The sequence below is a fragment of the Leptosomus discolor genome, chromosome 3 (assembly GCF_034619465.1).
Source record: "Leptosomus discolor isolate bLepDis1 chromosome 3, bLepDis1.hap2, whole genome shotgun sequence".
Classification (NCBI taxonomy): domain Eukaryota; kingdom Metazoa; phylum Chordata; class Aves; order Leptosomiformes; family Leptosomidae; genus Leptosomus; species Leptosomus discolor.
The window spans coordinates 31,083,732-31,109,323 of NC_141393.1; the positions used below are offsets into that span (position 1 = coordinate 31,083,732).

At 40.1% G+C, this 25,592-nt stretch overlaps 2 protein-coding genes across 5 annotated transcripts in view; one reads left to right on the forward strand and one right to left on the reverse strand.

The window, feature by feature from the left end:
- Window positions 1–3,483, forward strand: part of HECTD1 (HECT domain E3 ubiquitin protein ligase 1) — a 60,825-nt gene extending 57,342 nt beyond the window's left edge. For all 4 annotated transcript variants that reach the window (XM_086462760.1, XM_086462763.1, XM_086462761.1 and 1 more), the window contains 5 exons: window positions 74–152; window positions 253–346; window positions 657–807; window positions 2,021–2,165; window positions 2,539–3,483. In XM_086462760.1, the coding sequence (XP_086318886.1) occupies window positions 74–152; window positions 253–346; window positions 657–807; window positions 2,021–2,165; window positions 2,539–2,676 (607 nt within the window). In that variant the 3' untranslated portion in view covers window positions 2,677–3,483. The remainder of the gene's footprint in view (window positions 1–73; window positions 153–252; window positions 347–656; window positions 808–2,020; window positions 2,166–2,538) is intronic.
- Window positions 3,484–4,735: 1,252 nt separating this feature from the next.
- AP4S1 (adaptor related protein complex 4 subunit sigma 1) lies at window positions 4,736–20,101 on the reverse strand. The gene is made up of 5 exons (XM_009953245.2): window positions 19,869–20,101; window positions 18,339–18,425; window positions 17,233–17,301; window positions 14,118–14,129; window positions 4,736–5,501 (listed from the first exon to the last, which is right to left on the reverse strand). Exons 1-5 carry the CDS (start codon window positions 20,004–20,006, stop codon window positions 5,373–5,375), a joined length of 435 nt encoding a protein of 144 aa, XP_009951547.1. The 5' UTR covers window positions 20,007–20,101; the 3' UTR covers window positions 4,736–5,372.
- Window positions 20,102–25,592: the final 5,491 nt, after the last annotated feature.

Here is a 25,592-nt window from a genome sequence, read left to right on the forward strand (position 1 = left end):
TTATAGAGCTGGTATATTTGCAAAAGCAGTAGCAGGCTTGTTGGCAGTTAGTAACTGTCTTTGTATTTTAAAGTCTAAATTTTCAGTTTTGCCCTTCGTCCAAAGTGTATGGGTTTACAGCTGTGGATCTCAAGCCAGGTGGTGAAGATGAGGTAAGGAAACAACCTACCTTTGCAATTTAAACAGCAGTTAAATTTTTACTGCCTCTAATGCAAAGTGAATTCTTACAGTATTTACCTACTGTCTTTGCAGACTGTAACAATGGATAATGCAGAGGAATATGTAGATCTCATGTTTGACTTCTGCATGCATACTGGTATACAGAAACAGATGGAGGCATTCAGAGGTAATTTTAAATATGACAGAATATATATGCAGTTAGGTGGACTAATTGGTGTTCAGGGTGTGCTGGTTTAAAGTGGTGGCATAGAATGCCTTTCAAAAACAAACTTTTAAATTAAAATTGCAATCGATAATTATGAAATTAATATCTTTGCAATAGTTACGCCATTTTTAATCTTGAAGAGGTTCCATTTACCTTACTCTTAATTAAGAAACTGTTGATTGGTTCTGGTTTGATTAAAATGTAATTGAAAAGCTGACATTTTATAAACATTTTTTTACTTACGTCTGTAACTGTATATTGTGTAAATTAGATGGCTTCAACAGAGTCTTTCCAATGGAGAAACTAAGTTCCTTCAGCCATGAAGAAGTTCAGATGATTCTTTGTGGAAATCAGTCTCCTTCCTGGGCAGCTGAGGATATCATCAATTATACTGAACCTAAATTGGGATACACACGAGATAGGTACTTACGTTCTGAGTGATTTTAAAATAGTAACTAAAAGATATGTTAAGTGACAAAAAGACCAGAATGTTCATTTGATGAAGATGCCAAATTGGATGTGATTGGTGGTCACTGAAGAGCCAGTGACTGTCTAAAACTGCATGAAATCACCACGTATGTTACAACAGACAGGTTAGAAGGTACTTGGTGCTTTTGTGATGAGAGAAGATTAAAAAAAAAAGCTAAAAGATTAAAATGGGAACAACTAATGGCTGTAATGGCAGCTAACCAATACAGGCTGTTAAAAATAACATTTTAAGAGTTTTTACTTAAATCTTTGGTGGTGGTTATAATTCCTGTCCAGTTGGGTATAGTTGTTACTTGTCCCTTATTTCTTTCTCTCCAAGTGTAGTTAAAATGTACTATGCAGGGAACAAATATACTGGTGATTGGCTGCAGGAGGTGGCCTCGATGTTTCGGGGTTTGTTTGGTTTGGGGTTTTTTTGCTGCTTGTCATGTTTGTTAGCAATAGCATACAAATTACTTCTGAAACTGTGTTAGTATAAGTATGCTGAAGGATCCTGATCAGTCCAAGATGGGTGCATGGAGCAATTCTTCTATTGACCCTGCCCCGCATGCAGAGATGCAGCTGAGATTGCACTGCCTGCGCTACCTGCGGGTGTCTTTCAGCAGGCTCTGCTTTCTTCATGCCCTCTGCTCCCCTTGTTCCCTGGGCTGGTAGGGATGAAAGCAGCGGTATCTGGAGGAGTCCTTGAAGATCTGTTGTAGGCTGTTACGGTTTTCCTGGGTTTTTTGCGTGAGGGTCATTAACGGGATAGAAATGAAATCACACATAAATTGAAGTGGCTTTGTACTGCAGAAGTGGTACAGAAAGAGTCTTAAGATCATGGTCAGTTGGCTGCTTCTCGTAGAATAGGTTTGAGCTCTGTCTACTTTACCCATTCATACGCAAGATGCCCGAATAACACTCCAAGATAAGTATGGAGAAAAGGTCTTATTTGTCTACATTTTTGTGTCATACTACTTTAATCTCGTTGCCGAGTATTCTTATGGGTTTTATGTTTTATTCTTAACACTGAACAGGCACTAGAATCTCACAATGACTGCTTAGACATGACTAAGGATTGTAATTGTACTGTCTCAAGTTAAAGGAGATTAAAAAAAACACTCTCTTGCAATGTTGCCATAAATAATTATTTTAATTTATTTTAAGCCCTGGATTCCTTCGGTTTGTGAGAGTCTTGTGTGGTATGTCTTCGGATGAAAGGAAGGCTTTCCTCCAGTTCACCACTGGTTGTTCAACCCTCCCACCAGGAGGACTGGCCAACCTACATCCCCGGCTCACTGTTGTACGCAAGGTATGGCTTCTTCAGGTTGCCCTTCAAACCAGCTATTTTGGCTTTTGAACGTGATCGTTGCTACATTAAGAAATAACACTGATTATTTTTTTTTTCTTTTCGGTTTTTAATTTATGACACCATGCTAAGCTTTCAGTGCTAACCTCTGTTTCAGGTCTGTTCTCTGATTTCATATTTGAATATAGAAGAGTTAACATACGTGTACAGTAAATATATTTATAAGTTGGTCTGTGGCTTTCCTGATGCTACAGTTCCTTGACAACTGGTGTTACGTATGCCGTAAATGCCATGAATTAGAGGACCTTACACCTTTTAACTTCCATCTCGAGTGCTGTGAACAACTGCAGTAAAAAATGTTCATTCTTCTGCTCAGGTTGATGCTACAGATGCAAGTTACCCATCTGTGAATACGTGTGTGCATTACCTGAAGTTGCCCGAGTATTCTTCTGAGGAGATTATGAGAGAGCGTTTGCTAGCTGCTACCATGGAGAAAGGCTTCCATCTCAACTGAGCTGCTGACTGCGATGTGGGACATGAGAAAGTGTTTTTTGATACTAGCAAAGCCTCTTGTGTTTGTGTGCAAAAAATATGATCTCCACGCTGTGCTCTGATGAGACTTGCCTTTTTTTCACCTGTGAGGCTTTAGGAACATGTGGAATAAGTTCGTTAGCTGCTAATGACAAAATAAATCCTTGTAACTACACAGCCAGCAAGAAATTGGCACAGAACACTGTGTGATGCTTCAAGGGCTTGCACAACTGGAAATTAAGGTGGTTCTGTTTGACTGTTCCAAAGAACAGATCATCAGATTTTCAGTGTTCACTGACACAAATTTCTAACAGTGTATTTGTGTAAAGTTTGTCATTTAATACCTTGTACACTACAGTTGCCATCACTGATCCCTGTTTTGCTGGCTTTAAGCTAACTGGTCAGAAACTTGCTTCCTTAAAACTTAGAGTTAATGGGCATCTCCAGCTTTTTCTTTTTTAATGGTGCCTGCACTATTGGCGTATTTTAGTGGGTTTTTGCATATAATCATGCACAACCTTTTTTTTGTCTTTTCTTTCAAGTGGGAATATATTTTGATTTCTCAAATGCCCTGCTATAAAGATCAAATCCTTAAGTGTGTTTGTGCAGCTCAACAATAAAGCTATTAAAAACACTGGTTCCTAGTGCAAGGCACACTTAAAGCAAATTTTACTTTTGGTTGTATTTTCTTTGTATATTATAAACATTTATTTAACTTGTTGCAGTTTGAAGTTTAAAGAAAACACCCAATGTGTAAGCTCAAAAGTAATCATTAAAATGTTTGCAACATATAAAACTGTCTCTTCTGAATACTTCATTAATACTTAATTACATCTCTGTACATGTTCTGTACGATGTGCCACTCTTTTTCAAGGTTTAAAAGAACTACATGGCAATAACTGATCTGACGAACTCATTTCTGTGCTCAGATCTTTTCAGAATTACAGAGTGCAACTTCCTAAGCACTGGACTGGCAGTGATCATGGTGCATGTGGCCGTTCTTTGTGCTCTTCAGTGGGCCCATGTGACCTGAGGTTATAATTCTTCATTACATCAGAATAAAAACTGGGTCAGGTGGTGCAGCTGACTCAGCTTTACTTGAGATGGGAGTGCCTGTCTTGGTTTCAGCATGTGGTGAGGTATTCATTGGTAAAATGTGTAAGATAAAGCGAGGTGCTAATAAGCCCTCAGAGGTATTTATGTACTTGATACCAGAAAAGAAATACTATTATTTTAGTTGAATCTGTGTGGTAAGTCTTGTTCTGTGTCAGTTCCCTTTGGTAACAGCCTTTTCTTGGACGGCTGCTGAGGGAGGGCTTGCCAAGAGTCTGCCTCGCACATGTAAGTCAGGTTGATGCCAGATTTCTTTTCTTAGCGTTATTCGTAGGACTTTACAGGCATCGTCTTTGAAATTTTCCCCAGTGCAAAACTGAAGGGGAATCTCCACCACCTCTCACTCCTGTGACTATTGTGCTTCAACAAAACAGTGGCAGAAACCTTGTGTACAAGTATCTGCTCCAGACCCAGCGTCAGCTTGTTTTGCTGAATGTGCTGTTATTTTAAAGCTGTGTGGACTCTTCTCCCCTACACCACTTCACTCTCCGCTCCGTAGTTTCTAGGTGCAGTTGAGATCTGACTGTTGGGTGCTCCCATGGTATATGCTCTTGCAATATCAAGTCATGCCTAGTGCTGGTGGGGAGGTTCTGGCTGAGCCAGATGCACTTACCTTACTGGAATTAAGGTAAGTCAGGGCGGACTGCTAACTTCCCCAGTGCCTCCCAGGGTAGGGCACACCTGTAAGCCAGCATGCTGTATGCCTTTGAATACACCTTAGCATAGCTACATCCTTCTGCTTGAGCAGGCAGGTTTGATTTGGTACCTAGCTGTACTGAGAAACTTGGGTAGCTTTGGTACTCCTCTTTTTTGTAAATGTTTTAATCATGATGGGTGAATAAATATACAAGAGAAAAAAACACTGATGTGCCAAAATAGAAAATATTTTGTGTAATTTATGAAGCCAACATGGTAAAAGATGATCAAACTTGATTTTTACTATCTTTTATTAATTATAATATTTAAGTGCCAAGTACTTCTAGTTACAGCTTACACAGTATGCAGGAATACTAAATACATCTGTACTTCTGTTATTTACATTTCTTTTGTAAACATGACTTACATGGACAAGGGAGTGAAACCAGCTTTTTCATGAAGGATGAATCTAGTTTAAAAGTGGTCATAAAAGTTACAGAACTTTAATTTACAGTACATTTGCATGAAAATAAAAAAACCAAGTTGGTGCTTAAAGGAAGCACTGAAACTCCATTTGAATTTGTATTTTCTGTCTTCTCCTAGGTCTGGCACAATGTTGTGTTAATTCAAAGCTGGTACCTAGATGGTCACGTGTAAGTTTCCATTACTTTATCCTCAGTCAGTTTTAAATGTTGACTGTTCTAGAGGGATTTCTGCTGGGTCAATAAAGCTACATCTGAAATTGAAGGTTCCCCTTTATGTTTAGCTGTATCTCTCTGTTACGTACCCAGGGTACAGGAGAAACAGGAAATATTCTGACTAATTTGAATATTGCATGAGTTGGTCTTACGACATCGGAAAACTGCTGTTGGTACGCCCTCGATACTTTCACCATCTTCTGTTAAACGCTTCAGTCAGTCTTGCGTCTTCCTAGCCTTCTGCCACTTTGTCAAGCACAAACAGAGGGGCAAGAATTCTGTTCCTGTTTGTTTCCACGATGCAGCCGTTTAGCACCATTTCATCCAAAATGATGTGCACCCTGTCCAAATTGAACATGATCTGGAAACATTTCAAGTTAAGTGTGTTTTGAACATGAAGATAATGCAGAGAAAATCTAAGGCCCCTCAGTCTTTCAAGTTTACAAAAACAGGTATTTCTTAATTTACTCTAGTTTATTTTAATAGAGCTAGGGAAACAGTTCAGCTGACAGGTTTTCTTCTGACCACAGAGATAACAAAAGTTGGTAGTAGAGAAGTTGAAGCCCCAGCCATCTCCCCTCCTGGAAGATTACCACGTAGCAGTAAAAGCAAGGTAAACTTGAACTTAGGTGTAGGTGGTTAACTTCACTGTCTGCCTGAGTACCACACACTGCCTGAATATAAAATGTTATTAAGGGATAACAACCTTGAATAGGAGGATGGAAGTAGTCTGCATTTATTTGTAGAAATGTAACTGTCAGTCAGATTCTTAAAATTTGATTATTTTCCTTATCCTAAGTTACCAATGTTATTTGATCTGCTTGAAAGTAGCTTAAGAGCAACATGCTGATAGGTGTAAGTCGAGTCGATCTAGTAATAAATCTCATGAAGAGCAGCAAAAGTAAAGAAGTGGTTCATATTTTAAATGCTTTCTATGAGATATTTGTAACTCTAATGTTCTCCTGAAGGAAAATAATCTGAAACAATCCGAATTTATACTCTTATGATACATGTAATTTGTCTGTAACCATGTCCGTGTCTTTCTTTCACGTTATCTAACAGCATCTGTCTCAAACGGAAATGAGAGGCCTCACTCGGGTATCAAGCAGCGGGCGTCCTCCCGCCTACAGGAGTGTGCTGTGTAGCTGTAGCCACCGAACAACTGCAAAGGGTTACTTAGTGAGAGAGACTCTCGTGTTGCTGTTCATCACCAGAACCTGAAATGGCAACGGGCCCAGCACACCGGCCTGCTGGGGCCATCTGGTACGCCTGACTGACACACACACACACACACATGCACAGAGGCACGGATAGCCCCTCATCTGCCTTGCTCTCCACCTGCTGCCGCTCTTTAAGTGCGTTCTTCGCTGTGCTCAATAGATCAGCGTTGCCTTAATGTTGCTCCTTCTGGTTCTTGCCTGTGTATCGAGGACTACTGCAGTGCAGCTAGCAAGAGACTTCACAGTAACTTCTAAATATGACTCTCTTCCAACTTGGATATGAGTCTCTTGCGTGCCTTTTCTGCCTGTCATGCTATTTTTGACGCTATGGTTTGAGCTCAGGAAGACAGCCTGCTTTGCTCTAGTCCTTGTACTTACGTTAGTGGACTCCTGTTTTTAAAGGCATCGATGTTTTCCTCTGCTCAGCGTGACAAAGCTTACGTCTTTTTTTTTTTCTTCTTCTTTTTTTGAACATGGCTCAGGCACTCGAGAGGACTGCACTGTCTCACGAGTCCAAGTGGATCCAACTGCAGCAGTCTGCCCTACTGCTCTGCCAAAGAGCAGGAACAGTGGGAGTACTGAGCTGCCTGTGCCAACTGCTGAGGAGCCACATATGTGTATGTATTTGTTCCTCCTAGGTGGTAAATGTGAACGGTGGGGAGACAACACCTTAAATGACCAGAGCTACAATGCTGCAAGCTCCTGAAAGTGAACAAGAAATGAATTTAAGTAATGTAACATTGAACATCTCCATGCCTAGTTTTTTAGCACCTGGCTTTGAGAGGGGACTTCTTTAGGAGTTAGGTGCCTTGTTTTCCCTGCAGCGAGTGGTGAAAGCTGGACCCATCAACCTGCACAGGTTCTAGAGAACCAGGGCTGAAGCCAGTACTTGGGAATGCAGAAAGGGATTCTTCTGTGATCCCTTCTCTCAGATTCAGAAGCCCAAGTCATTACTTCACGTCATGATGACTGGCTCGGTTTCTTTTAAAATGTCACAGTAGAGATGTTCTCTGCCTGAAACCTGTAGAGGACGGAGGCTGAGCCTGTCCTCAGCGTGGGGAATTCCAAACTCACCTTTCTCTGTGGGCAAGCTTAGCTGAGTTGGTAGCAGCTGCCCCTGCTGCCTTCTACTTAAGGTTCTGCTGCTGCCTGTAAAAGTTCTTGAGTACGATGGTCTAGCCCAGCCGTGAGGGAAGCTTGAGTTTGTGTCCTTGTCTTTGTGATTGCTTCTGCTGCATGTGTTAAAGCAAGAAGAGGGGCACAAAATATCTCATGTCAGCCTGACGTGTGACCACCCTTCTAGGAGATGAAAAGCAGAACCTTGAACATGTTCAGGCTGAACTGTAGGATGGACCTGTAAGAACACAGCCAGCAGGCTGTCACCTTCCCCTGCTGCTTCAAATTGCTGAGTGCTCTGGGCTGATCTCAGTGCTACCGCGTATTTTTGCAGAAGGGTAAGCAATTGTGCGCTGCTCTAACAAATGCGTTCTGCTTGACCCAGAGCACAGCACGCCTAGGTGTGTGTAGTAGCAGAATTCAGGCCCCCAAATAACTTTACTACTAGTTATGGTTATGTGAGAAAGAGAAACTATAGCTGTTAACAGGAGGTTGGGTGTGTCCATGGTTCATCAGATAGCTTCTAATTTGCTGGCCTAAACTTAACCACCTGATTTAATTCTAAGTTGTACTTTATGTACTAGACTTCTTCCTGACTCTGACCATAGGCCTGAATTGCTTCTAAAAATCGGACTTGTGCCTTTCAATACTGAGGAGCAGTACTGTCCTTAAAACCTAAACAGTCTGTTTCTGTGGTTCCAGAAACAAAGGTCGTTGTTTTACTTTGCATGGCAGATTAAAGACTCAAGACAAATTTCTTCCTATGGTATACTTTCCAAGTAAATCAGTCTTTACACACGTATTTTAATCTGAGAAATTAGCATTTCTTTAGTCCAGTACTATAAGAATTTTTAGGAAGACAGCTCTTCTACTGCTGCTTAGTTCACCTCTGGCACTGGTCTATACAGGACAAGAGGATCTGTTAACAAAGTTAGATAACACTCCATTCAGGTTTCCACAAGTGATAAAGCCAACTCCCCTGGCTTTTAATTTTTACACTCTATCACTGATTCACAGTGCTCCAGTTCCCACGACAGAGCCAGAGCCTCTCCAGGCCTCCCTCTTCCTTTGGGAGTCCCAAGGATCTAAAACCCAGAAGACCGGATCAACCAAAATCAGTGATGATGCAGCAACTTGCCACTCCCACCTTATTTTTCTGCATCACCTTATTTAAGAAAACATTTAAAACACACTGCTTTTTCCTCTGCTGCTCTTCCTGAAGAGCTGATACCGTGTCAAAGGAAAGCTGCACCCACACCAGTAAGTATCTTGCAGCTCTTCCACTCAAACCCAGTATGGTTAATGAGATGTCCACTCCAGGTTATTTCAGAACTGGCCTACTCCATTACACAAAACAGCGCTATGACTTCTGTCTGTCTGTAACCTGTTAATCTCACAGTCATTCAGAACCAGTGACTTCAGCTGCAGTTTGAATCGGCATACTAATACCATTCTGGAAAGACCTATCATTGTGATTTTGGATGGTCCCAAAGCATTCATTATCCTCCACCCTCAATGTAACATCCCAGCTTCCTTTCTCCGTTCCCTCCCCACCTCCCTTTACTGCCCTGTTCTTGGCAAACAGTCACACTGCACAGGGACCAACCGTGGCTTTTTTCCCCTTCCTGTAAGTCTGTCTCACAGATGCCCTACGGGTACGCCTCGCCGTACACGCACTGCTCAGCCATTCGTGCCTGAAGGCCCTGCCCGGTGAGGGACAGGTACCTCTGATCCTCAGTGAGGCTCATCCTCCCCACCTGTCAGCCACTTGCCAAATTTCACGGTTTAAAGCCCTGAAGTCACAGATCCACACCCAGCTGAAAAGCAGCAAAGCAAACCAGCTTGAGCAACTGGCAACAGGAAAAAACTGTATTTGGGGTGTGCACGGCCCTGTGCTGTCCCTTAAGGTCCTGCTTCCAGTAAGCATCCTGGCTGCCCACAAAAGAGGATTAAGGGACTTTCACTAGATCTGTGCAGAGGCTAACAGGAATTTTTAAACAAATGAACAAACAAGCATGCAGAAGAAAATGTACTAATCTCTGTGTCGGTAGATAAAAGTCGGTAATAACCAGTTCTCAGAGCAGCCAGCTAGGGAATACCCTGAACAAGTTGTCAGCCTAGGCAAAAGCTGAGCCCTGACTGTCTGGTTTACAGGTTCCTGTCTTTAAGACTTTAAGACCTGCCCTTATTAAAGGCATTAGTAGTACTTTCTACTATCACAAAGAGGTTTTCATGGCTTATGCATACTAAGAAGAGGTAAATGTGCCAGTCTTGTGTCTCCTTCTCCAAAACATTATATAGGCAGATAGTTATGTGGGGGACAGGGGAAGGAGGAAAGGAAAAAGGCACATTTAGGACTTGCATGTAATAAGTAACTTCTTCATATACAGACATTTTAAGACATCTCAGGATTTTCCAGGTAAGTAGTTAAGGGCGTGTCCCAGCTGAAAAGATGATAAAGTGCAGCCAACACCTTGTGATCAGGTAACGCACCCAAAAGCACAAACAAAAGCTTTGTAGGTTACAGCACGGCACAGATGGGGCAGATGGTTTACTACTGAATGTACAGCATAACAAAACTGTGATTTCCATCCTGGACATTCATAATTTCTTTTTTTTTTAGAGTCACACATTCTGACTTTATCTTTGCTAACATTTGCTTTCAGTAACTTTCAGCCTAACGGCAGGCAGATTTTAGGCACTGAAACCCATTTAATGCTTTCTGTCCACTTCTTCCTCAAACGACTATGCTGACATTAAATAGGAGACAAATGGTGCCTTCAAGTTCTGTGATACTCTAGAACAACGGTTTTAAGGTAATTCTTACAAGTTTCCATTTCATCCACTTGTTTTAGAGTACAAATTGAAGCCTATCCTTATAAATTCTCTGAATAAATTAATAATTCAATTTTCTTACTACTTAAGATATGTGCTGTATTCTGAAAGTGTTATTCCACAGGGGACTGAAGAATACAGTTGATTCACATGAAGCATTCCCCGTATCAAAGCTTTTTGTCTATCCTAGGAGCAGCAGCAGCTAGTTGCAATGGAATGTAATGTTTTTTTTGCATTACAACAACATTCTTCAAATGCTTGGTCCTAGAGCACCCTGTCTTCCCCCTCTCCTCCCACAAGGGGAATGTAAGTATCTGTTTCTTCTGCAAGTTAATAATGTGTCTTCAAGTAAGCTTTGCTTCACCAGTTCAAGCAATAGAAAAGTCAACTCTTTGTAAATTTAGAAATTCTCGTGCTTGCCAGCATATCACTCCCTACAAAGTTGCTGTGGTTATGCCTGCGTTTTAAGTCTCTTTGTCATCATCATACCAAAAAAGTATTCCTACACCATCCAAGCTGGAGTTTTAGAGCTACAGAAAAATCCCACCCGCTTACTTCATACACAGAAGTGAGCCTCCTCTAGTGCTGTTACCACATCAGGAAGCAACTGCCCCAGGACAACTTCAGTACTTGTTTGTTCAACTGCCCCAACCGCACCGCTTACAGCTATTTTAAAAACAATCCAAACAACTTTAGAAAGGTTACGTCATTCCTTTAAGCATGTGGCTGACTCTCAGAATGAAGGGGGACATCACATAATGGCTGAATGCTTTGCAATTCACACCTAAAAGCTTCCATGAAAACCATGGCTACTCTAGAGTTAAAGTAGTTATTTAAGTGGCTGGTAGCTGATGGGTGTTCACTTTTGCAGTATGCATGAGGTAACTTTGCAATTGTTCAAGCATTCTTTAGCATCACACACGCTTATGTCATACATACCTATAAATACCATGCATGAATCCTGTTGGGCAGGATCCAGATGGGGCCCAGTCTCTGCCTTGTGCCCAAGGTGCCCTTCCTGCCAGCAGACTCCAGGCTCAGGCTGTGATGCAAGCGCCCCGGTGAATTTGGGTGTTTGGACCTAAATGGAAGCTGGAGGCTTGCGCCGGAGCGGCGTTGCCAGGAGAACTGGGGTGATGCGCTGCGGCTGGGAGGCTTTAGGAATCGGTGCCCGTGCTGCAGGCTTCGCGTGGGTGCCAGGAACGTTTCTCTTGCGTGATGGTCTCAGCCTTTAGCTTTGAATGGGGTTTGCTCTGTGCCTTTGATGACTATGATCTATTTTTCATGGGTTTTGATTTCATGTAATTTCCTACTATTTTTTTATGTTAGTAAACACTACTTTCTGTACAGAATAGCCACTATCACTTTTGAAATAAACTTCCTATGGATCTGTACACAAAAATAATAGCACAGAGACAGGAAATCGTGACAGTCTCCCACCAGATACTCCGTATACAAATATTCTGTAACTACTACTGGGTGTTTGCTGTTACAGACTTTCAGGCAGTACTTTCTCCATCAGGAGAAAGCTAACTCTTGGAACTGAACATCAGAGTTAGCATAAGGCTATTTGGCAAAGAAAATGGTTTAATCCCAGGTAGGGATATTATCTTACACACTATGAAAGTCATGTTGATGGATTATCGCTTGCACTGCATTAACATTTAAGACACTTGTAGTCCAGATCTTACACTGTTCTTCTGGGCCTACTAGTCAAGCTGTTATCAAAAATACACACAGTCCTGAACAACCCACTTCATCGGTACACCTCTGCCTTACATTTAAAGTTGAGGGTATCTCACTTCATTTCAATTATTTCAGGTACTCTCTCTCAACTTATGAAAAGCTCTTCTTCCTAAATGGGAGAATTATTTTGTACATATACTGAAGTAAAATGTTCTATTTTAAAATTGTTCCTGAAATGAATAATGTAGAAAAGTGTATTTCTGAATGGAAAAATTATGTACGTCATACATGTGAGGAGAGGCATATCAGACACGAGCTTTTCCAGTATTAGCAAATAAGACAGTCCTATTTTCCAAATATTTATATTCACACCCCCATGCAGATGAGACCCATGTAGAAGATTAATTTCTACAGGAATCACTCAGACACTGTATTGCACCCCTTGCAAACACTAGCGTTGGCATTTAATGCAACAACATCTGTAAGCAATGGAGGCAAACGCGGTATGCGGGAGCTTGCTGGACACGCAGCAGCCTTTCTCGGCTATTAAACAGGCGACTGGTGGTAACTGTAACGTGTAACTACAGGAAATCCCTCTCTAGGAAAACAATAACTAGAGACAGGCAGAACTCAGAATCATCAGTACTCCAAACAACCTAAGATAAGAAGAATTGGTCAATTGCAGACTCAAACCGCACCATATGGAAACACAGGGAACTACTTCTGTGTATAACTACTGAATAGGTCAGGTTAGTCTCTAATTCAGCAAAGCTCGTACACAAGTACACATAGTTCTAATGCTTAAGTATAATAACAGAATACAAAAAAAGTAGTTACACAATCGCTCAGAGACCTTAAGAGTCCCTTCATGCTGAAATTTCATTGTGGCCCTTTTATAAAAGTGTATTTAGGAGTGTTATATTAATACCACAGCACTTTGTGCTTTCCAGGAAGGAAATACAGACAGTACATATACAAGTACATATACGTACATATATATTTAAGTTCAGTAAATGAGACAGAGTTCTAGGATGTAGCAACCACTAAAATATTTACAAAAGTGAAATTAATTATTTCCTTTCGTTTCTTTTCAGTAAAGAAGTAAGAACAATTACCAAAAAAAAAAATACACATTTTTTCTATGTTCTTCATACGCACTAAATCTAAAATAAGGTAAATAAACTAAATTACTTCACAGTATTTGATTCCAGGGTGGAAAACTGTATTTCAGGTGTGTAAGTGAAACTGTTTGTACCAGTAGATCTGCACTTAACTAAGAACAGACATAGGCATAAGGATTGCTGGAGTAGAGTGAGCAGGCAGTGGGATTCAGGACGAAGACTGTTTGCACCACATTCTCCTGGTTTAATTTTCCTTGAATTTAGTATTGTATTTTATTTACTTGCTATTTGTGTTTAATTGTTCAGAGCTGTATTTTAGTATTCGTTTGTATTTGGGTTTGGCTCATTTTTTAAATTCTATTTTAGTTAATACTCTGCAAATCATACACAAGAAAATACAGTTGTGTAAGGGGAGGGACAGGAAAACAAAAAGGTACCTGTGGCAATGCCTGGTTTCCTAAACTTCCTGCTCCTAGGCTTTTCTCTCTTTCCATTGATAAAGAAAGTAAAAGTCACCTAGACTTTCATGAAGCAGGATCAAAATGCAAACTTAATCTTACAGTGACGCTACGGCTATTTGGCTGAAGACACAGCTGTAACATTCAGTTATTATTGCAGTCATTTCAATATCTGTTTTACTGTAAACTTAAAGAAAAACCCTGAACTAATAATTAGTTAAGCCTGAAAGTTCCCCCATGAATATAACTTCTCATGCCCAGGTGTTAATGGTGCTTAGTTCTCTCTAAGCAAGCTTTCCCTATCTTATTTTAAATGGTGCCAGCTTTATCTTAATAACCGAGGATTTAACTAGGTGACAGTCATGAACATCAGCCATGCTTTCAGAAAGGTGCCAGAATGGTGCTACTTACTGTCAGTGCAAAATTTGTGAAACCCCTGCATTGTCTTGACTGACAGTCAGTGCTATGAAAACAGTACGAACTGGAACTCGCACCAGAAAGAAGAGATCAACCAATGGATTTCTGATGCTGAAAAGGATACATCTAATTCACTCTGCAAGGAAAAAGAGACAGACAACCATTAGTTACAGTTTGATCTCTCATCTCATAGTCATTAAACATCACACGTCTTTTTAAAGGATGAAGAAAATCTTCAAAACTATGATACAAAATTTTAGGCCTTTTCAGATTCCTGTTCTGGACTTACGATGATGTGCTCTTTCCTGCAACACCACTTTGCCTTTGATGTGTTACCTGCTTCTGTAGCAGAAGCTAATGTTCTGAAATTTTTACTTTGAGAAACCCACTGAGGTCACCCACAAGTAACAATTTGAATATGCTCAGTGCCATCTGAATGAGTGGGTGGAAAACCAGCATCTCTCATCATGGCAACTCCAGCCCCATATTCTCCCTTCCTCCTTCTGTAAAAATAGGATGTTAATGCCAAGCTTACAGTTTATATAAAACCAAAGTTAAAAATGTTGCTGCAGATCATTTCAACAGCAAAATCTAGACACGGTATATACCCATGGCTGTGATAGCCGTGGTGGATATATTAGGAGAGAGAAGGCAACTCCGAGCTCTGGACCCTTGGCATGCTTCACTATTCTCCAGCCTCAGCAACACAATTCTTAAGATAGTCATCATTTTCCTTCTAGTCTTGGCCTGGATTTACCCCAAGCAGTTTTACTCATTTAACTGAAATGTCGGAGCTAGGAGCCCTTGTGGTCTCTCTGCAGTCAACAGAAGAGATGGTTTGCTCAGCACACTTGAGGCATGACTCACTTTCTCGAGATACTCATCAGTCTCCACTGCCAGTAATGGGAGCTTAGGATGACCAAAATTCTAACTTAGGTTCCTCAGTTAAATGTCTAAATTTAGAAACAATTAATCACAGCCTCAGCAGTTAAGATCTTACACAGTTGGGGTGGAGCTTCCCCAGTTTCTGCTGAAAGAGGGAATCTTTATCTTCTACCAAGGGAATTTAGTTTGCTAATACAGTTTCCATTCACAGTCTAACACCTGGTTTTAGGCAGAGTTCCCACTGGTAAAATTGCTACTACTTCTATGGTCTAAAGATGTTCTAAACTGGACTAGTTCTAGTCTACAGGCCTCCACTGAGTGACTCTGCCATTCTTCAACTGGACATGTTTTAATGCATCACAAAATTTGTATTTTAAGAGCCTGATCAGTTTATGTTTCCTTAGCATTAAAAAGTACTTGAAAGCATTGGAATCTGTATTCTGAACAGTATGCAGAGTTTTCCCTGGGTAGCCATACAGAAGTGAAGGTGACTCAGAATTACATCTCACAAGCACCTTTGAAAGCTTTCCCTCTAATTCTGTTAATGTTTGTTCTGATATCTGAATTCAAGCTCTGTAAACTCCATTAGATAAAAATAGAGTACATGAGAATGTTTAAAGCTCACAAGCCTAAAAATAATAGATGACAAAATGTCCTTCTAGAGCAGGACAGATGTTCTTTCCTTTCCCAGAGTTCTGCCTCTGTTGTCATCGTACCAATTTGGGATTCTGCTAAAATTCTGCAAATTCTAAACATCAATCCATAATAATACAGATTATACTTTCTTGCTCTGTGGTTTCTGCCAGAAACCCCAGCTAGAATTATAGCCCTCTTCTTCAGAGCTCTGCCATTTATCATGTTACATGCTATTAAAAACAGAACCACAGAATGGCAATAACCACCCACCTTTTCGGTTCCCCTAGATTCAAACCTGAAATGCTAAGGAAAATACAAAAAACTCTGGTATGATGAATTCAGCAAATTTCTAACAACTATCAGTGGCTGGGTTATATACGTGGTCAAGGAATTAAATATACTACATTTATATGTATAAGAACTACATCTATTTTTGCTCTGCCTCAAGTGAAGAACATAAAACTTGAGAAGTGGTTGGCAATTATTAGCTTAATTACATAAATAAGATATGACTAAATTTTGGTGTGCATTCCTGTGCTGCTGGCATCAAATTCCATTCCTGGTTATCCCTGCTTAGGCTGGGACTGCAATCATATAAATTTTCAGAGACAAATGGTGAATTTAGTACTGAGTCAGGAAGTGATATACTTAGCTTCAACAGGCTGGTGCGACGTTAGTTGAGATAACAGCCTACAACATCTGCCAGGCATCTAAATAGTGAAGGGTGCAGATGACTTTTTCAAGCATGTCCTTGACTTCACAGAGGGACCTCTGCCATGTCTGCTGTGGTACTAGGACTGGGAAAAAAGTTACAGACCCTGCATACTGATCTCTTGTGTGTATAATTACCACCATAATACCCTCGAGCACATGGACTACGGAGGAAAGTCTATCCAGTCCTCTTTTCTGAGAGGGATATCCAACACATTTCAGCATAGATAAACTGAAATTGTGCTGAAGTATGATTTCAGGCAAATTTGTTTATCACAAACCCTATATTAAATAGCACATGTTTGAACCAGGATTATAATGCTGCATTTTCAAACTTTGTAAAAACAAGAAAACAAAAAAATCTCCCACCAAAAGGAGTCAGTGTCATTTTAATTGGATCCATGTCTGATGTTGAATCCTTAATGAAATGACTATCTGTATAATGGCTGTTTTATCAGATACCTGCTGCTGCATGACAACAAGATGGGGAGCACACTACAGACTGGTTTTTGAGGTTTCATTTACTCCATCCCTCTGATCTTGTTCAGTGAGACCAATGTCAGCTGCCTGCTTAATGCTTCCACCATCTTTATCCTGAATGAAGTTCACTTGGGGGCTATAATGCTAAGAACTGCAAAAATGAACTGGAAGGAAAACCATCTTTATTTCTTTAAAAAGTATAAAATGCCAGTGACTAATTTAAGAGTAGATGACCCAAAGAGACCCCTCAGTATAGGCATATAAAAACATGCTTTTCTAACAGAAACATTTCTGGTATTCCTTGTGTGATGATTTATAACACATGTATACTTGTACTTCTCTGAAAAATCAACTAATACTGCCTTTTTTTTTTTTTTTTACAGTGGTAATATTCATGCTAAAATATTCAAAATTCTAGATGAATATGAAAACAAAAATTCTCCTTTGATTTATTCCCTGAAATGACATATTCACTAAAGCTTTAAAGGAGAAGAAATATGTCATAATACATTCAATGTCTCACTTACCACTCTGCTGAAGTATTTGTCCAAAACTTCCACAAAATTATGAATTAATTCATATACTGCCATCTCATTCTGAAATTAAATTAAACCCAAGTGAATAGCTAGAAAATGTAATAGTGTTCTTTTTGTGTTATTTCAGTTTGTGGTGTACAAAAAGCAACGAGAAAAGATAATAAGACCTATGATAAAGCGCATGAGCTCCGGCCACCATAACGAGAGGTGTGGTTACCCAGCGGAGGCACCACCGAGAGCAGGGGAGCGCTCAGGGGCAGAAGCTTCAGGCCAGCCACACATGTAAGCACTGCAGCACCCAGTGGGTTCCTCTCGCCTGGCTTGCTGCCATCCCATCGCGTCCTTCCTTCCACCATCACCCAGGAGAGACGCAGCCGCAGCTGCAGCCACCCAGGCTGCGCCTGCCCCTGCTGGAGTCACACCGGCCAGCTGCAGCACAGAGCCAGGCTACGCTGCAGCAGTGCCCGTGGGTCATTTTTGTGGCAAAGCCAAAAGGATTTGCCCCAATTGCGTAACCCTGACTTGAAGGCACGGTGGTAGTCAGCAGCTCCCTTCCACGCCACCCTGTTAAGGTCTCCAACAGTAAGTTTTGAATTAATTTCTGAGAACCGGGAATCAATGCAAACACCACCACCCTGCATGTTCAGCCTGAACGCATGAAATAAAAGTACTTGTCAATTTTCAGATACCTTTTTGTTTCCTCTTCTGTGGCCAAGGAGGTTAAGAACAGTGGGCAGTTGGGAAGTCACCACAGATGAGACAGCTGTTCTGGCTGTCATGCTAACATTTGTTGAGAAACCCCACCTCACATAAATTTATGTTTAATCAAGCATAATTTTAGAAAGCAGAATCAGTACAAGGCTCAGGAAGACTGCCTCATCATAACCTTTAAGTCTACTGCTATAGACTGAAGTCAAACATACCACATTTTCTTTTATAACTCTCTTTATTTCACAGAAATAAAATCAGGTTTTTTTCTATGACTCCTTGAAATTCTCTAATCGCTATTGCAAAATTCCATACTGGAAGAAGACCTGAACTCTTGCCCATGATAATCACTACAAGCTTTCATTTTAAGAGGGTATATAATTTCTTACCTCTGTCTCATTGATGCCAACGACTATGAAGAGGGCTGCATACTGTCGGTATACCAGCTTAAAATCCTTATACTCAATGAAAGAGCACTAGGCAGAAGCAAAACGAATCAAATATAGTAGCTGTCATTTAAGCATATGACAGTATTAAGCACAGAGTGCTCAAAGAGCCTAAGCTTTCACGTTCGTAATGCGCACAAAGAACAATGGGTTTCCCAAGATCCACCAAACAATTTTCACTTGAAAGAAAATTTAGTAGGATAACTACTACACAACACTTCGCACCTACTGGCAGAAAACATGTACCACTTTTTAAACGGAAAAGGTGGAACACAAGGAACTGCAGGGACTTGTTCGGGATTTGCAGGCAGTTAATACTTCCCCCGACTTCTCATTTGGAAGCACTTCCAAAAAGAGACAACGTGAAGGTCATTTTCGTATTTAAAAAGTCATCGAGATTTTTATATAGAAGAGCATTAGCCTTCCAGACCCAGAGGGGACGTTCACACGTCTCTCACAATAAGACAGGAGCCAGCAGATGGTGCTGTTATACACTGCTTTACGAGATGCCTCTTTTTATTTTATTTTATTTTTTTTTAAAGTATTTTGCTCAGTCCTTGAAATGGCAGCATACCGTTAGTGCTCTTGCTGAAGTTTCTGTTTGAGGATGCTCTTGCAAGAGCAGTATGGAGGAGGTTAATTAGTTTAGCCACTGTCAAATGTGTGAGCTAAGGTACTTTATAGGAACTGGTTTTTTTCTGAGGTTTTCTAGAATGAAGTATGTGTGGACACATGTAATTAATGAAAAATAAAGAAGCTGACATCAGAACACAAACCAAAAAACTCCACTCACAGTCCAAGTCACAGATTTCTCCTCCAATGCAGGTCAATGTGCTCAAAAGTCTTGCTAGGTTTGGTACTTCTCTTAAAGAACCAATGGCTCAATTAAGTGAGCCATGAAAATCTCAACTTTCCTCTGAGAAATTTTCCAACTTCTGAGTTTTCTGACTTTCTTGCAGAAAGCGTGAACACTTTTTTTGAATAAAAATGCCTATTACAGAGCTCTAAAAATTTGTGTTTCCAAACCCCCTGTGTTTTAGATAGTATTTTCCTGATTTGGAATCCTCTCTTGTAAGTTTTTGTTTAAACTTGGGGCTGCCAGTACTATCCTTACTACCTTCTGGCAAAGCAGCAGTACTATCTCTCTATTGATCTCTACCAGAGAAGCAATAACAGGATAAAATAAATTCTTCCTGGACTTCTGAGATTCTTCTAACAAACAGGAGAAATCTTCATGTCAGTGATACGCAAAACTCCAAAATCTCTGTAAGCCTCAGAAAAACCTATTTATTCAATGCAGAATAACAGTTCAACTGACTGAACCCATAATCTAGAAACACAATCTTTTTCTTCATGGGTACAAATGAAATAATGGCCTGCAATGCAAACTGATGTGTTTTCAGAATTATCAACATGAAAGTTGTGAGATGTTGATAAAATAAAAAGAGTTGGGGGAAAAACTACAGAACTTACCTGATCCTTTGAACGAGAGAGACAGTTTTTGATTACTTCAGCTTCCAGTATTGTCCGTTTATTAATTTCTACATGCTCGTAATACCTAGAGAGCCTTGTCTGACCTTGTTTGTTTACCATAAGAAAAAATTTTATCATTTCTTTTTTTGTTGATCTCAGCAGCAGATTTGAATATGGGGTGCAGTAATCAAGAAGAGTATTTCTGCAAGGAAAATAAAAATAGTAGTATACGTAGGCGTTATGAAAGACTTCCTAAAAGCTAGCCAGCCCAGATCTGAGTATATTTAAGACTGAGTTTATTGACAAAACATAGAATATAGGAAAAAAAAAAAAATCTAATCTTTTGCATGCATCCAATGAGTAAAACTCATTTTTGTTTCCCCACACAAACAGTCACAAACTGTCTAATAAATAATAGCTTTCACATTATCAGGCAATTTAATTTCTTTGTAGGATTTGGGGAATTGGAGGAGAAACAACTACTGCTTCAAAACCATAAATCTACTCACCATTTTCTTCCCACATGCTAACTGGTTTAAGAACATCATCAGAAATTTGCCCAATACCAAAACGTAAGATTAACACAGCTCATAAGAGCAAAATTGGCCTAGGAGTTATTTTTTTTCTTTTTTTCTGACTTGTATTTAACAATTTCATTCATACCAGAAATAAGGAAGAGAAGACAAAGGGAAATGCATGGGCCACAATACATGACCATTTCTTTAACGCAGAATGAGCCTCCTAAATATTCAGATATCAGCAGTACCAGCACACATCTTGAGCTGGACTGGGAGCCGCTGAAATCTGGTTTCTCCTGTCTAATTTCCCACACTGAGGCAAAAGGTAGATCTAAGTGTGGGTCTTTGATAGCTAAGGAGAAAACTGTTCATGTTAATTACTCAAAACAGCACAACACCACTGAAATATAGCTGAGGAATATGAATATGCCACGCGCAGTGTACAATGAAAAAGGCTATTAAAAAGAGCACAGCATATATCAGAATCTGCTTGCTAAAGAACTGACATCTTTCGTGTTTTGAAAAACATGCAAAAAAAAGGTAACTGCAGATGTAATTTTTTGAAAGAGAAGTTCTGGGTTATTTTCTTTAATGCCAGAAAACAGTCACTGTAATGTTTTCCATCTGACTCTGTATTTGGATCACAGATTTATTGGCCCAAATGCTCTTGAGGTTTATGCACTGGAAATACAGCAACTACCGCAAAAGCTGTTTCTCTATTGCAGTTCTGAACAGTTGCTCATTGCCTGGTGCAAGTATTCTCTCCTAAGGTCTCACAGCTCCTGTGAGAAAGTCCAAGTATCAGGAATCCATAGAACGATACAGCGTAGCTCTTTGTGTAAAAACAGTATTTTGTAATGTAGAAAAACAAAAGGGGGAAAAATATAAAAAACCAAAATAGGTCTCTGAGGCAGCAACCTCACAGACATTTAAACATATGCTGATTTTTTGTAAGGCAGCAAGCTGCGTAGGTTCCACCTCATAGTATTAGCAACTTGAATAAACTGGCTATATACCATTCATGGGTGATAACATCTAAATCTTTCATGATAGTGACACAAAAAATCTCAATATATCGTGCTGACATTAATTATTGCTTACGTCTGATTCATATTGGTCACCTAATTATCTCCCGAAAGAAAAGCCACCTCTATTATTATCACTTGGATCTCAAGAAAGCAATCCCATTTTCCTCAGTGTACCGTGGTTCACGCCATATACAAAGAAGTTCCCATTTCCGTACCAGATGTATCTTTACCAACTGAGAATTCATTTCTTAACTAAGTGACGCCTCCAGGGAACAGGAGTCCAGGATCAATCCTCAGGAGAGGAGAATCTGTTTGGAATTGTGATGGTCTCAGAGCTTTCTCATCTCCTCCAGGCCTGGTGAAGTCTCCTCACGTCCAGCACAGGAGTGCACTTTTGTTGATTCGCTCCAACGGAACAGCCACGGACGCCAGTCAGTGCTGCTGCCGTGGTGCACGTGCCTCATCCACTGCACCCTGGGCTTCTGAACTATAGCACAAGTTCTCTGAGAAGGAACGAACCAGGTAATGAAGACAAAAAAGGGCCCAGATGGAAAATGTAAGGCAGAATCTTCACTATCAGATGGCACCTTAGGCTGACATTGCTGACTAAAGGGGAGAGTACCACCTGGACAATCTTCTTTAATACGTGCCTCTTCCCCCCCGCCCCCCCCTTCTATTTTGTATTGCTGCTTGAAGTTACAGTTGCAATGAGAGATATCTTCATTTTGAGCCATAAGGAAAGGTAAAACAGTGAGATGACTTAACGTCATTTTTTGATACAAACCTTCCAAGAAGTAAAGATAAAATGAACGACTCCTTCCAGCTCAGAATGAGGCACTCTATCAAGGGCCAACCTCATGAGCAAAAGAAACCTGAAGCTTTAAAGCTACTTACGAAAGGGTTGTGGTCTGAAAGAGGAACAACCTAAGAAATGCCACCTGTTCTTTTAATGAAAAAAATAGCAAGCTCAGACACTGGAGGCCAAAAGCTCTGCACGTTGCTCCTACCAACTGCAAAACGCGTCCGTCCAAGCTAAACAGATAATGACAGCGACATAGACAGCTTTTCTTTTTTCTTCTTAGTTCCATGCTTCATCTTTGTGTTTGGTACTGCTGAAGCATGAATTATCAGTCCTCTGCTTTGAACAAGTTATTTCCAAGCTATTTTAATAACTTAGTCAAAAATGGTACTGAGGAGCATAAGTCCTGTTCTCAGAAATCAGCAAGTTCCACAAAACCATCCCAGAGAAGTAAAAACCTGAGGCTTAACACATCTGCAGATATTCAAGTGGGACCCAAGAATGGGAGGACAGTAAAACTAACCCAGGAGCACTGACAGAACTGTTGTACTTTGAATTTCTGTTAAGCCATACATAACAGAAAAAAATATATGAAGACTTGATACGTATGGATCCTACTGCAGGATTGGCCCAAATCCTAATTATTCCTTTATTAACCTAATCTTTCTACCCGGTTAATCCCTTTGTGATGTTATGACTATTGTATCTGCGCGTATTCTTGTGAATGGCCTGGATTGTTTTACATATGAAAATACTTTAGACAAGAATATTTTTTTTTTTAATCCTCACAAATGCTCTTATCCAGAATAGATATGGAAAAAAAAATGGATCATGTTGTAATGGAAGTAGAACCACAGTAGCACTCCAATGTGTTACCTGTCATTTAGGAGACAATCATTATTCACAGGATTAGAACAGGTGATTAACAGCCGTAGGAAAGAGGTCCACTAGTATCACTAGTAACTTCTCTATTTTCCCACCAGCCCCAAAGATAGCTTCCAAAATTTTAGCCAGAAATTTTGCTCATATAAATGGCAGCACAAGCACATAGTTTTGTGTGGAAACACCACAATAAATTTACATGCACAAATAATCATTCTTTAAAATTTCACAAAAAGCATGCAAGCACGGCTGTGGAAGCTGACTTTGAGAATAACACCAGTGTTAAAAATATCTTAAGGGGTTTTTTATTTCCTTTAAAAATAATTCTCAAAAAAAAAAAAAACCACTTGTAGAAATAAAAACATTTGCTTGCACAATTCAGGAAAAAAAAAAAAAAAAAAAAACGAATTCTGTTTCTAACAAAGTTTATTTCTTCTCCTTTCATCTTGGCTTCCAGATATTCAACATGTTAAAATTAGTTTTGCATATATAAGAAGTAAAGAAACCTGTGAAGTATAAGAAACAAACAAAAAGCATATCTGTGCATGTTGATGGGTGAAGAAACTCCCGTTCCTTCACCAAGTTCTATGTATTTGAGAAGCTAACTTTTATGACCAATAATTGGGACTCTACTTACAAAGACAGCTCCATTTCCTCTGATACAACTCTTACGTGCTTTTCTGTGCGTTCTCACGCACATGCCTGCATGTATCCATGCACATACACACAAATTTTACCAAGCTTTTATGCATACAGAATCAAATGGTTCAAGGGAATTGGTGACAAGATGCAAGCCTTTCATATCTCTGCCATTATTTTGCTCATTTTAGTAATGAAAAGACATTACTATCTGAAGGCTGTTTGTCAGAAATGAATAGGCTGTCTCATTCCAGGTCACTGGACAACTATCTGCATCACAAATGTGCCTAGGAACAGAAGACTAGAAGGGACTATCGAGATCCTGATGGACTGTCAAGTCCAGGTCTCCCCATCACAGCCAACCATGCATTAGAAATTTTGTCCAGAACAGCCTACGGTATATGCTTTGTGCATTCCTGATCTACAGAACACCTACAAAACTCTGTGACAGAACGAAGACTCCGTAGAAACAAAAACCTCAGAAGGAATCACTTGGGGAAGGTGAAAAAAGTCCTGAAATGGCAAACCTTCCTTCAGAAGAAGGTATCTTCCAGAGTGACTTATTTCATTTACAAAATATTTCCTCCGTGAGGATAATTTGGCACGCACACAAACGACATACAGTTTAACTACTGTGATTTAAATACGCGCTGTAACACTGTGTTAGATCTCACCCTCATTAAAGTATCTCTTGCAGGTAAATATCTATGAGAGAAAACTGGTATCATGATTGGCTTGTGTGACTCACACTGGCAGGCCGATGGAGTATGCAGTCATTGATGACTTGACATAGGATGGCTTTAACCCCTTCTAACCCAGCACACACACAGAAGACTAAGGACTCCGGCTCATGAAGAGATGCTTCTCGATTTTACTGACCCCAAGCAGGTTGATCCCCTCCTGCCTGTACAGGTAACTCCAGCCTTGTACTGGAGACCTGCCTGGTTTGCTTCAAAGTGCTGAAACAGAAACCGTGTCGGCTCAGGAACTGCTTCCAGGACACGCCAGCTCTGTGGGCTGCGTAACAGCTTGAGACGCCTCAAAGTGAGCTGTCCCTGTTGGTGAGTCACACCCCTCAACGCCGGCTTTTCAGATACTGCTGGAGACCTCTTAGAGCGGCAAAGCCTGCAATACTTGTTCTGCAGATGAAAAAGTCTTAAGTCTCCAGCATGGCCAACCCAGCAGATTCTACGTGCAGTAATATAAAACATACTTTAAATAAAATTTTAATTGCTCCTCCAGTAGATACAAGCACCAGACATTAATTTATTTTGTCGAAGATTTCACCAATATTTATACACACTCTGACAAGTAAATTACAAAAAAGAAACACAGCCTGAGTTTGAGACTTTGTGCAGTACAGTTACCATTCAAACTAGACGTTTTGCATGCTGAAACCACTCTAGTCAATGCCCACGGATTCGGAAGCATTTTAGTTATCGAAATACAACGATGTTTTGCAACAGGTTAAATATTTTGCAACGTGCTAAAATGTAAATAAGAGATCAAATCCAGCAAACAAGAAATGCATGACTGCATTTTTACAGAACTGCTTCACCAAGAATTAAAAATAAATGTTAGATAGAACTGCAAGTAAATAATTTACTGCACTGTCCACCTTTAAATAAGTTGGTTTTCTAGATCCAGAGGTGTAATGGCACTTTATGTGTGTACCGAACGTAGAACAAAATGGGCTAAACTGGAATTAAAGCATTAATTAAAATTAAAAACTGGATAAACATTAGAGGCAGAAGCAGGCAACAGCATGGGAACAAATATTTTTTGAGATATATATTTGTCTATCAAGCTTCCTGGCTACAAATTTATTGTACAGAAGTATGGAGCAAATGAAGACCGC

Excerpts from the sequence above, each read along its gene's own strand:
- AP4S1 (XM_009953245.2), bottom strand. The coding sequence starts at position 20,006 with ATGATAAAATTTTTTCTTATGGTAAACAAACAAGGTCAGACAAGGCTC. Across the intron at positions 18,426-19,868 it reads TCTCTCGTTCAAAGGATCAG|TGCTCTTTCATTGAGTATAA; the intron begins GTAAGTTCTGTA and ends GCTTCTGCCTAG. Across the intron at positions 17,302-18,338 it reads TTGGCATCAATGAGACAGAG|AATGAGATGGCAGTATATGA; the intron begins GTAAGAAATTAT and ends ATTTAATTTCAG.